The sequence below is a fragment of the Salmo salar genome, chromosome 17, assembly GCF_965601325.2.
Source record: "Salmo salar chromosome 17, fSalSal1, whole genome shotgun sequence".
NCBI classification, from domain to species: Eukaryota; Metazoa; Chordata; class Actinopteri; order Salmoniformes; family Salmonidae; genus Salmo; species Salmo salar.
The window spans coordinates 2,589,796-2,604,077 of NC_138307.1; the positions used below are offsets into that span (position 1 = coordinate 2,589,796).

At 41.0% G+C, this 14,282-nt stretch overlaps 1 protein-coding gene across 2 annotated transcripts in view; it reads left to right on the top strand.

Annotated features, from left to right (window-relative positions):
• Positions 1–2,128: 2,128 nt before the first annotated feature.
• ncam2a (neural cell adhesion molecule 2a) overlaps positions 2,129–14,282 on the top strand; it is a 433,491-nt gene continuing 421,337 nt past the window's right edge. The window contains exon 1 of one of the 2 annotated variants that reach the window (XM_014151337.3): positions 2,129–2,504. In XM_014151337.3, coding sequence (XP_014006812.3) covers positions 2,462–2,504 — 43 coding nt within the window. In that variant the 5' untranslated portion in view covers positions 2,129–2,461. The remainder of the gene's footprint in view (positions 2,505–14,282) is intronic. The other variant, XM_014151338.3, reaches the window with a different exon arrangement.

Here is a 14,282-nt window from a genome sequence, read left to right on the forward strand (position 1 = left end):
TGCAACCTTCGGCTGACACCACATGCTTGTGCCAGTGTGTGCCATCTGAATGACTTTGCTCTGGCAGTGTGTTGGGACCATCGGGTTGTTTTCTTAAGCTACTGGATTGATTAGACATAAACCAGAATGGCTTAGGTGTTTTGACTAGTGATGCTGCAAGGGTGTGTTGTTGAATGAGCGGTGCTGCTGCAGTGTCATAGGCCAGCCATACTGTAGTGAGTGGAGCTGTCTATGGTGCTGAAATGGATGCTCTTCATTCACACCAATGTCCCTAATAGTGGCACAGGGTGTTAGAGGAGCCCGTTTTTATATAACCCCCCCGCCTCACCACCCCCACCACCAGACAGGCCCCAGTTCTCCATATTCTATTAGAGTATGATAAAGTAGCTATGTCTAAAATAAAACGGCTCAGGCACAACATAAAGCTAGCATGACAATGTTTCTATTCTTGCTCAACTTCTGCTACGTTTCCTTGAAAGCATGTTCCAACCCAGATATTTAGAGAGACAACATGAACATAAAAATGGCCTCTTTCCCACAGTACGAAGGCAACAAAATGTTTTCACAGCGCAATCCTGGTGCATAAATGTCAATGGAGTTAATGGACGTCACGGCTATTCCTTTGAGACAAGAGGCTGAATGGCTGCGTTTTGTGTTTCTTTTCTACCTCATATTGTTAGAGGGCAGAGATATATTTTATATTCTTCTGGGCTGAATGGCTTTGAACTTTAAGAGCTCAGTGGGCAAAAGGAGCAACACAATTACCAACCTTTTAAAGAGTGATTTAGCCTTAGACACCATGACAGTGGCAGTGGCAGCGGTTAAGTTGCATAACTTTCATTTTTTAGGCAGAAACCACAACCACTTGTTCTGAGGAGAATGGTGAAGTGTGTCAAGTGCTTTGATATTGTTATTGTCACACATCTCAAATAGCATCTTGATACCGCCTAAATATAGTGAGGAATCTGCTGACTTACATGATGTCACTTTCACACCTTTCCTCAGCTACATTTGTGTTCATATTACCATTGAATGTGTCTTGGGTTGTTAGCATGCACTGCCAGATGAAAGAACTACAATAGACGGGTGTAGAATATATTAATGAATTGATCAAGACTACCTGTGTGTGTGGGAGAGGGAGAGAGAGTGTTTGTGGTGTAGGAGGGGGCATGATACATGTGGGGTCACTATCCTATGAATTTCAGACTCTAATGTCAATCATATCCACATACACAGTTAATTCGTAAAATGTAGTGTCAACTGTGAAGTTTGGTGGAAGAGGAACAATGGTTGTTCATGGTTTGGGCTAGGTCCCTTAGTTCGAGAGAAGGGGAACCTCAATGCTACAGCATACAATGACATTTTAGATGATTCTGTGCTTCTAACTTTGTGGCAACAGTTTGGGTAAGGCCCTTTCCTATTTCAGCATGACAATGCCCCATGCACAAAATGAGGTCCATACAGAAATGGTTTGTCAAGATTGTTGTGGAAGAACTTGACTGGCCTGCACAGAGCCCTGACCTCAACCCCATTCAACACCTTTGGGATGAATTGGACGCTGGTGGCGAGCCAGGCCTAATTGCCCAACAACAGTGCCCAACCTCACTAATGCTCTTGTGGCTGAATGTGCCTGCAGCAATGTTCCAACATGTTCCAATATCTAGGAAAGCCTTCTAAAAAGAGTGGAGGCTGTTATAGCAGCAAAGGAGGGACCAACTCTATATTAATGCTCATTATTTTGGAATGAGATGTTCGATGTATCATGCAGATTTAGTTTGGATAGCATACTGCAAGTGAGTTACAAGGTGTGTGCCAAGAAACAATCAAATTAAAAAATTACAAATATTTTTTTCAAGCTGAATGTGCATATCATTCGTACAAACATACAGCCAGCCATTCGCTGTTCTCGTGTGTGCGCGCGCGTGCCTGATAGAGAGAGAGAGGACAGGGAGAAGAGACCTGCGGTAGGGACAGTTCTCTCCACAACCCGTAAATAATGAAACGGTTCATGTCACACGGATTTATTCATTAAGATGTGACACTGCAAGTTGCACAGTCCATCATCCATCATCCGTTAGTTTGACTTTTAAAACATAGCTCCCTAACAAATTATTGAACAATAATTTAAACTATTTTTTTTTTTTTTATAAACCATAGTGAAACAATTATTGGAGTGATCTGGACCTTTAAATGAAAGTTACTTCCTCTTTTTTTCTAGAGGGGTATAGTGAGTGATGCTGTATAAATGCGGACTGCTCAGTTGAGTCAGGCAACGAAGGAGTAAAAAGTAAGCGCGAGCTGTGGAGCAAGCGCGCGCGTCAGAGAGGGAGCGAGAGAACGCCAGCGGACCTCAAGACGGAGGACGAACGGAGTGTCACGGTTCCTGCTATAATAACAGCTACTAAAAAACCTCCGCTAACAGCGAACGCTGGAAGCAGTCCGTCAGCCAAACCTGCTCAAAATGATTCTCCAACTCCTATGGTTTCTTGTCTGCGGCAGTCAAGGTAGGGAGAAATGTTTCTTGGCGTTGTGGACTTCGTGGATAAGTTGCTGTATTCGCCTACACTTGTCCATATCCCTATCTGCGGGAACAGTTATATTAGGGAGATGTGGGAGAAGGACCGCAGAGAGCGAGCAAGAGAGAGAGGGGCGGATTGCTTGACCGCTGGTGTTTTGTAGTTTCAGCACGTCTTCCAAAGATTGGAATGCTTGCTTTTTGAGAAGGGGATTATCAAGACCCCTTTGACTTCACTAAACTGTTCTGGTGTTTTTATTCAGATATTGAATGTGACATCCATCGATTGGTAGAGTAGCTATATCTGGTATAAAAAAAAATATTCAATAGGAGAGAAAGATTTGTGGATAGATGCATGTGGTTGTGGAACGACATCAGTAGGATGTGCTTTGTTTCGTTTTTTAATTTATTTTTATCAAGGAGAACAACAAATCGCAAAAAGCAGTGTTATGATATGGGTGATTGTCTAGGGACAGCAGAAGGTGTCCGTGGCATGCAGTTGGCAATGCGCAGATTATTTAGCTGTATTTTGTTAACACACAGCGCATCATAACACAACAACCTCAGGGACAGTTATTTAAATTCAAACTGTTTATTCTTTGATTGATAAATAACTACGCTTTTGTGGAACAATTCAAAGGCATCATTACCCTCAAGTGTTTAGCATTTAAAATGCATTAATTTATATCCTAGGCTTTCGAATGGGTGATGGAGACTCGGTGCAGAATTTGCATTCTTCACAGTGACAGAGTATCGATGATTTAACAAGAACTGAGTAGGTATAGACTAAAACTGTAGATGGATTAGTTTTGGGTGAACATGTAATCCCAGAATTGGGCACATGGACATGTATGAATGGCGAGAAGGATTGCTCACCCATGAGAGCGATTGCATGTCACTAGCGCATCAAGGGACACATCAAACCCGGTTACATTATCATGCTTGGCTTTTTAGTGTCCAACGGTACCTCTGAAGTTAGCGTTCAATTGCGGGCAGTCAAGCACTACGCTTGGCCACATTCGTTTTCTTACGTGGAACGGCAGGTGGGGGTAGAGCGCTGCAAATTAATATTCAGTCAGAGGATAGGCTATATATGATTGTAAAATTAGGCTTGTGGCCAATCCGAAGAGAAGGGCATTCGTTTTTGAGATGCCTCTACCACAGACTATGTTTTTTTCAAATCTCTAATGTCTCCCATTTATGAAATGTATGGTTGTGAAAAAAATATTTTACTGCAAAAGTGGTTATATTTATAGATATTGTGACACTCCCCCTAAACTCAAAATGTGCAGAATAATGTCTGGCTGGAGGGGGGATTGGCCACAAACTCATGTAACCCAATATCGCAAGCTCTGATATTGCACAAAATGTGGGATACAAGTAGTCAGTTGTACGCCCTACATACACAAACAAAAAACATTAGGATATCTTATTGCATATTGGAAATATAGACCTGGAAACATAGATACAATAGGCAGAAATATTAACTATGAATATTTAGGATGATGGTGAGGTTTACTTTTTGGTAGCTGATTAATAGACAACTTTCCAAGTCAAATGTGCTCCCTTTCAGTGCTGTATGGTCCTGCCTGGCAAAAATACATAGGCCTACAATTCCATGTGTTTTGATGTTGTGGTTATTGTAATCAGCTCTAAAGAAAGCAAGTGGGCTCAGACATCAATTACATTTTTTGGGGGGGTCCAAGGTTCCTTGACGGATTGTGTATCTTTAGCCTCTACTCATGCAATTTAGTTAGGGGCCACCACAGAGTATCTTTGGGGCCACCCTGGATTTAGCCACAAGTCCAATATGGTGTCCAAAATCCAATATGGCTACCATAATACCATTTGATGAAGGTCAAATCATGTGTAAATATGAATGTTGTGTATATGAGGCTTTTTTCTGAGTAGTGTAGCACTCATGCGCATAAAGATTGTTTTTTTTCCTGAACTCAATATGGTCAACATAATTACACTCAGACACCGTTGCCTGGATATAAATTTCCCTAATTGATTTTGTATTGTTATTCTGTCTTAATTAAAATGTTTTCATACGGCTCTTGGTTTAACTAGGACTATGAGTGGCACTGCCATGCCTCGTGTTTGAATGGCTAAAGCCAACTAGCATTTCAATGTCTGTAACCATTGTGTATGGGGAGGATGCAATCACATAGGATTGCAAGCTCATAAGGCAGGTTTTCACCACATTGAACCAACACACCGTTCCAATGTCAATGCCATCCTGAATCTCCCAGGACTGTCCTCAATACGCCCACTCCATCAGTCCCCCCTCTGGCAGTTAATAAAGACAGACACCATGGAACTGGACTGCCACATGTCAGTATGCCGTTCAACAGCCGAAATGCCATCTGGAAAGTGCTGCCGTGCATTGCCCTCATATGCACCTATTTTGCTACCACCCGTGGCTAGCCTCTTGAGGATACCCTACCCTATACCCTACAAAATGCCACAGCGCATTTTGAAAAAAATTCGTTCCCATTTTCAACGGCCTACTAATCAAACTCAGAAGCTAGGACATGCATATACTTATTATATATGGATAGCAAACACCCTAAAGTTTCTAAAACTGTTTGAATGGTGTCTGTGAGTATAACAGAACTCCTATGGCAGTCAAAACCCCGAGACCGATTGAAACAGGAAGTGGAATTCAGAATTGTGGACTCGACTTCTCATCTTTCCCTATTAATCACACCGTTAACAATGGTTCAGTGAGCACTTCCTATTGCTTCCACTAGATGTCGCCAGTCTTTTCACAGTGGTTTGAGCCTTATACAGTCGAAACTCAGTGAATGAGACGCGTTGGAAATTGGTCACAAGGGATGGGCCATCACCATTATGACGCCGGCGGCCATGTCTACCCCCACCTTTGGAAACGGTTTGAAACACAATGAAATCATCCCCCTCGAATCTTATTGGCTCTCTTGGTGTTACAGGCCCTGAAGATTAATGTTTTACAACGTTTGACATGTTTGAACGAACCTAAATGGGAAAAAAACGTTTTATTTCGAAACGGCTGTGCCGCGCCCGGCAGAGTATTTGGATACAGCATTCAGACGCGCTAACAACAGAAAGCTAATGGAACATAAATGATGGACTTTTTCGACCGAAAATACATCTGTTGTGGACCTGGGATTCCTGGAAGTGCTTTCTGATGAAGACAACTAAAGGTAGGCGATTATTGACAATATTATACAAGATGAGATGTGACATGCGATTGTTCCAAGATGGTGCCGAGCTCGGTTTATTAGCTCATTTTCTGTGTATCGCATCTCCTTTTATCGCAAAGTGTGATTACCCAGTAAAGTTAATGTAAAATCTGGTATGACAGGTGTTCTCAAGAGATATTCATCTATAAATGTTAGATTGACAATATAAATTTAAAAAATCGTTTTCGAATAGTAATAAATGGAATTATGCGCTGTTTTCCGGGACGCATTTGAGGGGAAAATAGTCAGTCAACGTTACGCGCCGATGTAAAATGCTGTTTTTATATATAAATATGACCTTTATTGAACAAAAGAATGCATGCATTGTATAACATGATGGCCTAGGTGTGTCATCTGATGAAGTTTGTAAAAGGTTAGTGCTGCATTTAGCTGTTTTTTGGTTATTTGTGACGCAAGTGGTTGGTCAGAAAATGGCTATGTTGCTGCTTTTTACGATGGACTCATCTAACATAATCTAATGATTTGCTTTTCCTGTAAAACCTTTTTGAAATCGGACGACGTGGGTCGATTCAGGAGAGGTGTATCTATAAAAAAAAAAAAAAAAATATTACTTAAAAAAAATATATATATATGATTTTTTTTTAATGCTAATTGGCGATATGATTTTTCGCTGGATTTTGATCCCGCTAACGGGATCAGACGCTGAAGAGGCTAGCCAGCCCATGTGACACCTGAACTGGACTTTTATGTGAAGAATGAGCATTGGTCTGAAACTGTTCAGTCATCCCTATAAGGACATATGGCAAACTAGAGGTCCCTTAGGATGGTCAAACTTAAACAAAAATGCTGTACCTGATTGTGTATGTTGACTGGCGATTGACTGCAGTTGTGCATGGTGGTTGGGGATTGACTTGTGCACCATGCTTTATCAGCTCCACCTCCTCTGCAAGCCCTTTACTTTCCATCAATGCCTATGGATCATCTTCAAATGTATGTGTGTGGAGCTGGGCTATGTCCCTCATAACCAATGCCTCATAGTCATAGTCTATGACCTACACTCTAACCTGAGGTCACCCTCACAGGGTCTGTCACTCTGCTCATCTCCTGCTGGGTCCAGACCATAATCACAGCCAACTATCCACAGTAAATATCGACCAAATATTCATCCTACCCGACTTCTAAAGGAATATGTAGGACGTGACCTGCAATACTTTTTGCCACGTTCAACAAAACTACAACCGCTGGTCAATTAGGAGTTGGAAAGATCTAAGAGCAGGTCTGTTTATGACAGCCCCTTCACAGACTCTCTCCTTCACAACCAGACAACCAACCATTCCACTACTGGAGAGTCCCCAGCATTATTCAGGCTCAGATAACATTCCAGTTAGTCAATGGGTCTTGTTGGCATGCAAGCTGCATCTGCTGAGTGCCTGCACCCAACTGTTGTAAAAATGGAAACTGATCAGCACACAGCCCTGAATACCCTGCCAGTCATACAGGAAGGATGTTGCCCTTGTCGCTGCAGTTTTCCCAGAAAGAGCAGTTAGCTGTGCAACCTGGTCAGGGCCCATAACTACAACCACTATTGGCTAATTTGTATTAGAGGTCGACCGATTAATTGGCAGGGCCGATTTCAAGTTTTCATAACAATCGGTAATCAGCCTTTTTGGACACTGATTATGGCCGATTACATTGCAATCCACGAGGAAACTGCGTGGCAGGCTGACTACCTGTTACGTGAGTGCAGCAAGGAGCCAAGGTAAGTTGCTAGCTAGCATTAAACTTATCTTATAAAAAAAACAATCAATCTTCACATAATCACTAGTTAACTACACATGGTTGATGCATATAATCAATGCGGTGCATGTTAATTTATCATCGAATCACTTCAACTTCGCCAAACGGGTGACGATTTAACAAATGCGCATTCACGAAAAATGTACCTAACCATAAACATCAATGCCTTTCTTAAAATCAATACACAGAAGTATATATTTTTTAAACCTGCATTTTTAGTTAAAAGAAATTCATGTTAACTGTGAACTAATTTGCCAGAATTTTACATAAATTATGACAACATTGAAGGTTGTGCAATGTAACAGCAATATTTAGACTTAGGGATGCCACCCGTTCGATAAAATACGTAACGGTTCCATATTTCACTGAAAGAATAAACATTTTGTTTTCAAAATGATAGTTTCCGGATTTGACCATTTTAATAACCAAAGGCTCGTATTTCTGTTTATTATATTATAATTAAGTCTATGATTTGATAGAGTAGTCTGACTGAGCGGTGGTGGGCAGCAGCAGGCTCGTAAGCATGAATTCAAACAGGACTTTACTGCGTTTGCCAGCAGCTCTTAGCAATGCTTGAAGCACAGCACTGTTTGTGACTTCAAGCCTATCAACTCCCGAGATTAGGCTGTCAATGCTACAGTGCCTATAAAAACATCCAATAGTCAAAGGTATATCTAATACAAATGGTATAGCGAGAAGTAGTTGACACCTCATAATTCCTATAATAACTACAACCTAAAACTTCTTAACTGGGAATATGTTCTGAGCAAGGAACTTAAACATTAGCTTTTTTACATGGCACATATTGCAAATTTTGCACTGTTTTTGCATTATTTAAACCAAATTGAACATGTTTCATTATTTATTTTAGACTAAATACATTTTATTTATGTATTATATTATTTTAAAATAAAAGCGTTCATTCAGTATTGTTGTAATTGTCAGTATTACAAATATATACATGTAAAAATGGTCTTAAAATTATTATTTTTTTCAATCGGTATCGGCTTTTTTTTGGTCCTTTCATAATCGGTCAACCTCTACTTTGTATCCTCCCCCTGTTAGGACACACTCATGTCCTGTCACCTCAAATACTTTGAATCAACCTTGCACACTTAGTTTCAGTGGTGAAAAGAGGGGAGATTGTACAGTACATATACGCTACTGGAGTGTCTGACTTGTATTACAGGTTGCTTTCCTGTAACTTGGTTACGCTACTACTGTATGTGCTTGTGTTGTAAAAAAACATGAACACACATTGTAAAGCTAGTTTGCTTCTGCTATTCAAACACGAGGCATGGCAGTGCCTCTCATAGTTAAGGTTATGTCAAGAGTCGTATGAAACCCTTTTAATAAAGACAGAATAACACAATACAAAATTAACCAGGGCAATTTATATCCAGGCAATGGTGTCTGAGTGTAATTGTTGGCCTTATTTGATTTGGATTAAAAATGTTTTTGTGTAAATTAGTCTTTATGGTCATGATTGGTATTATGCTAGCCATGTTGGATTATGGATGCCATATTGGATTTGAGGCTAAATCCAGGGTGACCCCAAAAATAATCTGTGGTGGCCCCTGACTAAATTGCATGAGTAGAGGCTAAAGGAACCCTGGACCCCCCAAAGCATTTAATTTTGATGTCTGAGGCCACTTGTATTCTTTAGAGCCGATTTTACAATAGCCACAACATCAGAAGACATGTAAAAAAAAAAAATAATAATAAATTTGTAAAAACACCAGGAAATCACCTTCAAATGATTTAGAATTTTGGAAATCTGTTCCCAAGTATTCCGACATATAATTGACACGTGATCACATACAATTGTAAGCAAGGTTCGAAATTATGTTTTAATTAAATATTATCGGTTTGGGTTTATTGCGGTCAATTTGAAGTCTACAAATGATTTGTAGTTATGTTCCGGACCCCGACCATCCGCTCAAGGAAATATTAGCCCGTGGCTGAATCTAGTTGATGATCCCTGCTGTACAGACTTCATTATTTCAGTTGGCTTTCTTCTGACTCAGAACTAAATGGTATATTATAGTTGCCTTTGTGTGCTTTAAACATATTTTACAGTTGACAAATAACTCCCATTCCCTGGCACCTCTGACATTGACAAAACTTTCTCACATTGTCACATTGTCTCAACAGAGGTCCCCCTGGTCCCTCTAGCTATATCCAACCCACCTTACGATGCACTTTTGGCTTTTACAACCTTTCAGGAATTAAGTTCGCTATTTGTTCGCTATGCCATTTGAGAGAGGATTATTTTTTTTTGCCTGGGCAGAGTGTTCTCTCTGTTAGAGCAACATTAGCATTAGAAATCCCAGCGAGGCTTCCTCTCGGCAGGTCATCGGTTATGCATCCTTGAAGGTTTATGTATTTAGAGTTTTTCCGGTGCTCAGTGAAATGAATTATATGCTCCTCCATGCTCGCCCAGAGACCATCCAGTGAGATGTTAAGTGGCATAATTAAGATATTTCTTTGATTCACTGGGAGACATGTCAGCGGCAGAGGATTTAAAAGATTTATGCCCCTGTGCACTCTTTGCACTGTGGAGACGTACGTGCACAGACATAGGTATGTATGTATGTCTTCATCTACACTGATTGAAGTGGATTTAGCAAGTGACATCAACAATGAATCATAGCTTTCACCTGGTCAGTCTGTCATGGTGTTCCTAATGTTTTGTACACTCAGTGTATATACATGCTCCTGTATCTGTGTGTGTGTGTGCTGTCCTCTCGGTTGTGTGTGTGTGTGTGTGTTATATTACAAGCACATATAGGTGAACCGGTTTGTGTCAAGAACTGCAATGTTGCTTTGTTTTTAATGCTCCACAGTTTCTCGTGTGTATTAGGAATGGTCCACCACCCAAAGGACATCCAGCCAACTTGACACAACTGTAGGAAGCATTGGAGTCAACATGGGCCAGCATCCCTGTGGAACGCTTTTGACACCTTGCAGAGTCCATGCCCGATGAATTAAGGCTGTTCTGAGGGCGAAGGGGGGTGCAACTCAATATTAGGAAGGTGTTCCTAATGTTTTGTAAACTCTGTGTATACACACACACACACACACACACACACACACACACACACACACACACACACACACACACACACACACACACACACAGTTTCGTCGTCAGAGCCTCAAGCTGAACCAACACCTTTTCCAATGCATTCCTAGCAAAAATCACACCATATTAATTTCTGCATGAACGTATTAGGCTAACATTCTCTGGGAATAGTTGAGCACACACAATCCTTTTACATTATGTAACGCCACTCAGAAAGTCCCATTAAAGACATGCAAAAGCTGTTCACATAAGGAATGGCCCGTGTCTTCGCTCGGCGCGCACAGGAATTGATTGCATTATTTGATTAATAGAGTGGGAAGGGGGGAACACATATACAGACGCGCATATGAAAATGGAATGGCCCCCGGAGGGGAATCGCATATGAAAAATCAATTTAAAGAAGGACTGGAGTCAGCAGGGCCTCCGAAATCGTACAAAGGCCAATCTCAATGTTATGGATATGCTATTTATTTCACCCTTTCTTAGCTCCTTTTTGATTTTTCATATGTCCTTTAGCAGTCAATCCCGTAATGTTTTAGAATTGGGGGGCGGAATTTGCATAGATAAGAAAAAAAAAAAGACTGCACACAGTTCATCGGCACTCTTGAGATACAGTATGTGTGGATATACATATGGAAGATCTATAAACTAGTGCAGTTTGCATCTGTAGGGAGTAAGTGGCAATGTAGCATAAAGGGAGAACATAAAGCTGCCAGAAAGGTTTGAGAATCAATTTGTTGGATTTGACATTGATAATGGACAGCTTCAAACTTTGTACTTATGTTAATGCTTAGTAAATCTGTCTCTTTGAGCCACATGCTATGCAACGACTGAGTCATTCTACCGGGGTTCAATACATTGACACACAGATCTAACATATACACTATATATACAAAAGTATGTGGACACCCCTTCAAATGAGGGGATTCGGCTATTTCAGCCACACCCGTTACAGACAGGTGTATCAAATCAAGCACACAGCCATGTAATCTCCATAGACAAACATTGGCAGTAGAATGGCCCGTACTGAAGAGCTCAGTGACTTTCAACGTTGCACTGTCATAGGATGTCACCTTTCGAAAAAGTCAATTCAGAATACAATAACATTCTAGAGGACTCTGTGCTTCCAACTTTGTGGTAACAGTTTGGGGAAGGCCCTTTCCTGTTTCAGCATGACAATGGCCCTGTGCACAAAGCGAGGTCCATACAGAAATGGTTTGTTGAGATCGGTGTGGAAGAACTTGACTGGCATGCACAGAGCACTGACTTTAATTGGAACAATTGCAATGAATTGGAACGCCGATTGCGAGCCAGGCCTAATTGCCCAACATCAGTGAGGGCCCAACCTCACTAATGCACTTGTGGCTGAATGGAAACAAGTCCCTTCAGCAATGTTCCAACGTCTAGTGGAAAGCCTTCCCAGAGGAGTGAAGGCTGTTATAGCAGCAAAGGATGCGACAAAATCCATTTTAATACCCATGATTTTGGAGTGAGATGTTTGATGTGTAGGTGTCCACATACATTTGGTCATGTAGTGTATATTCGCTGTGTGTTTGAACATTGCTTTGCATAGGGATGTTGTAGATTGTTTGCTTTTATGAGTTACAGGTAAAACTCTTTCTTCCCAGCTTTCTTCCACCTGCTTATACATACAGTTGAAGTCAGAAGTTTACATACATTTATGTTGGAGTCATTTAAGCTAGTTTTTCAACCACTCCACAAATGTATTGTTAACAAACTATAGTTTTGGCAAGTCGGTTAAGACATCTACTTTGTGCATGACACAAGTCATTTTTCCAACAATTGTTTACAAACAGATTATTTCACTGTATCACAATTCCAGTGGGTCAGAAGTTCACATACACTAAGTTGACTGTGCCTTTAAACAGCTTGGAAAATTCCAGAAAATGTTGTCATGGCTTTAGAAGCTTCTGATAGGCTATTTGACATCATTTGAGTCAATTGGAGGTGTACCTGTGGATGTATTTCAATGGCCTACCTTCCAACTCAGTGTCTCTTTGCTTGACATAATGGGAAAATCAAAAGAAATGAGCCAAGATCGCAGAAAATAAATTGTAGACCTCCACAAGTCTGGTTCATCCTTGGGAGAAATGTTCAAATGCTTGAAGTTACCAGGTTCATCTGTACAAACAATAGTACGCAAGTATAAACGCCATGGGACCACGTAGCCGTCATACTTCTCAGGAAGGAGACATGTTCTGTCTCCTAGAGATGAACGTGCTTTGGTGCGAAAAGTGCAAATCAATCCCAGAACAACAGCAAAGGACCTTGTGTCCTATATCGACATAACCTGAAAGGCCGCTCAGCAAGGAAGAAGCCACTGCTCCAAAACCGCCATAAAAAAGCCAGACGACGGTTTGCAACTGCACATGGGGACAAAGATCGTACTTTTTGGAGAAATGTCCTCTGGTCTGATGAAACAAGAATATAACTGTTTGGCCATAATGACCATCATTATGTTTGGAGGAGAAAGGGGGACGCTTGCAAGCCGAAGAACACCCTCCCAACCGTGAAGCACGGGGGTGGCAGCATCATGTTATGGGAATGCTTTGCTGCAGGAGGGACTGGTGCACTTCACAAAATAAATGGCATCATGAGGAAAGAAAATTATGTGGATATATTGACGCAACATCTCAAGACATCAGTCAGGAAGTTAAAGCTTAGTCGCAAATGGGTCTTCCAAATGGACAATGACCCTAAGCATACTTCCAAAGTTGTGGCATAATGGCTTAAGGACAACAAAGTCAAGGTATTGGAGTGGACAGAGTAGCCTATTGGTTAGAGTGTAGGACTTGTAACCGAAAGGTTGCAAGATCGAATCCCTGAGCTGACAAGATAAAAATCTGTCATTCTGCTCCTGAACAAGGCAGTTAACCCACTGTTCCTAGGCCATCATTGAAAATAAGATTTTGTTCTAAACTGACTTGCCTAGTTAAATAAAGGTAAAAAAAACTGAAGCCCTGACCTCAACCCTATAGAACATTTCTGGGCAGAACTGAAAAGGCGTGTGCGAGCAAGGAGGCCTACAAACCTGACTCAGTTACACCTGCTCTGTCAGGAGGAATGGGCCAAAATTCACCCAACTTATTGTTGGAAACTTGTGGAGAGCCACCCAAAATGTTTGACCCAAGTTAAACAATTTAAAGGCAATGCTACCAAATACTAATTGCGTGTATGTAAACTTCTGACCCACTGGGAATGTGATGAAAGAAATAAAAGCTGTATAAATCATTCTCTCTACTATTATTCTGACATTTCACGTTCTTAAAATGAAATGGTGATCATACCTGACCTAAGACAGGGAATTGTTACTAGGATTAAATGTCAGGAATTGTGAAACTGAGTTTAAATGTATTTGGCTAAGGTGTATGTAAACTTCCGACTTCAACTGTATGTTTTATACTGCATGTGAGTTCAGTAACAAGTAAAACGTGTGTGTGTGTGTGTGTGTGTGTGTGTGTGTGTGTGTGTGTGTGTGTGTGTGTGTGTGTGTGTGTGTGTGTGTGTGTGTGTGTGTGTGTGTGTGTGTGTGTGTGTGTGTGTGTGTGTGTGTGTGTGTGTGTGTGTGTGTGTGTGTGTGTGTGTGTGTGTGTGTGTGTGTGTGTGAAAAAGGAATGGGAAAGCAGGGGTAAAAAAAAAGCAAGAGGGAGGCTAAGAGAGGGATAGAAGAGATATT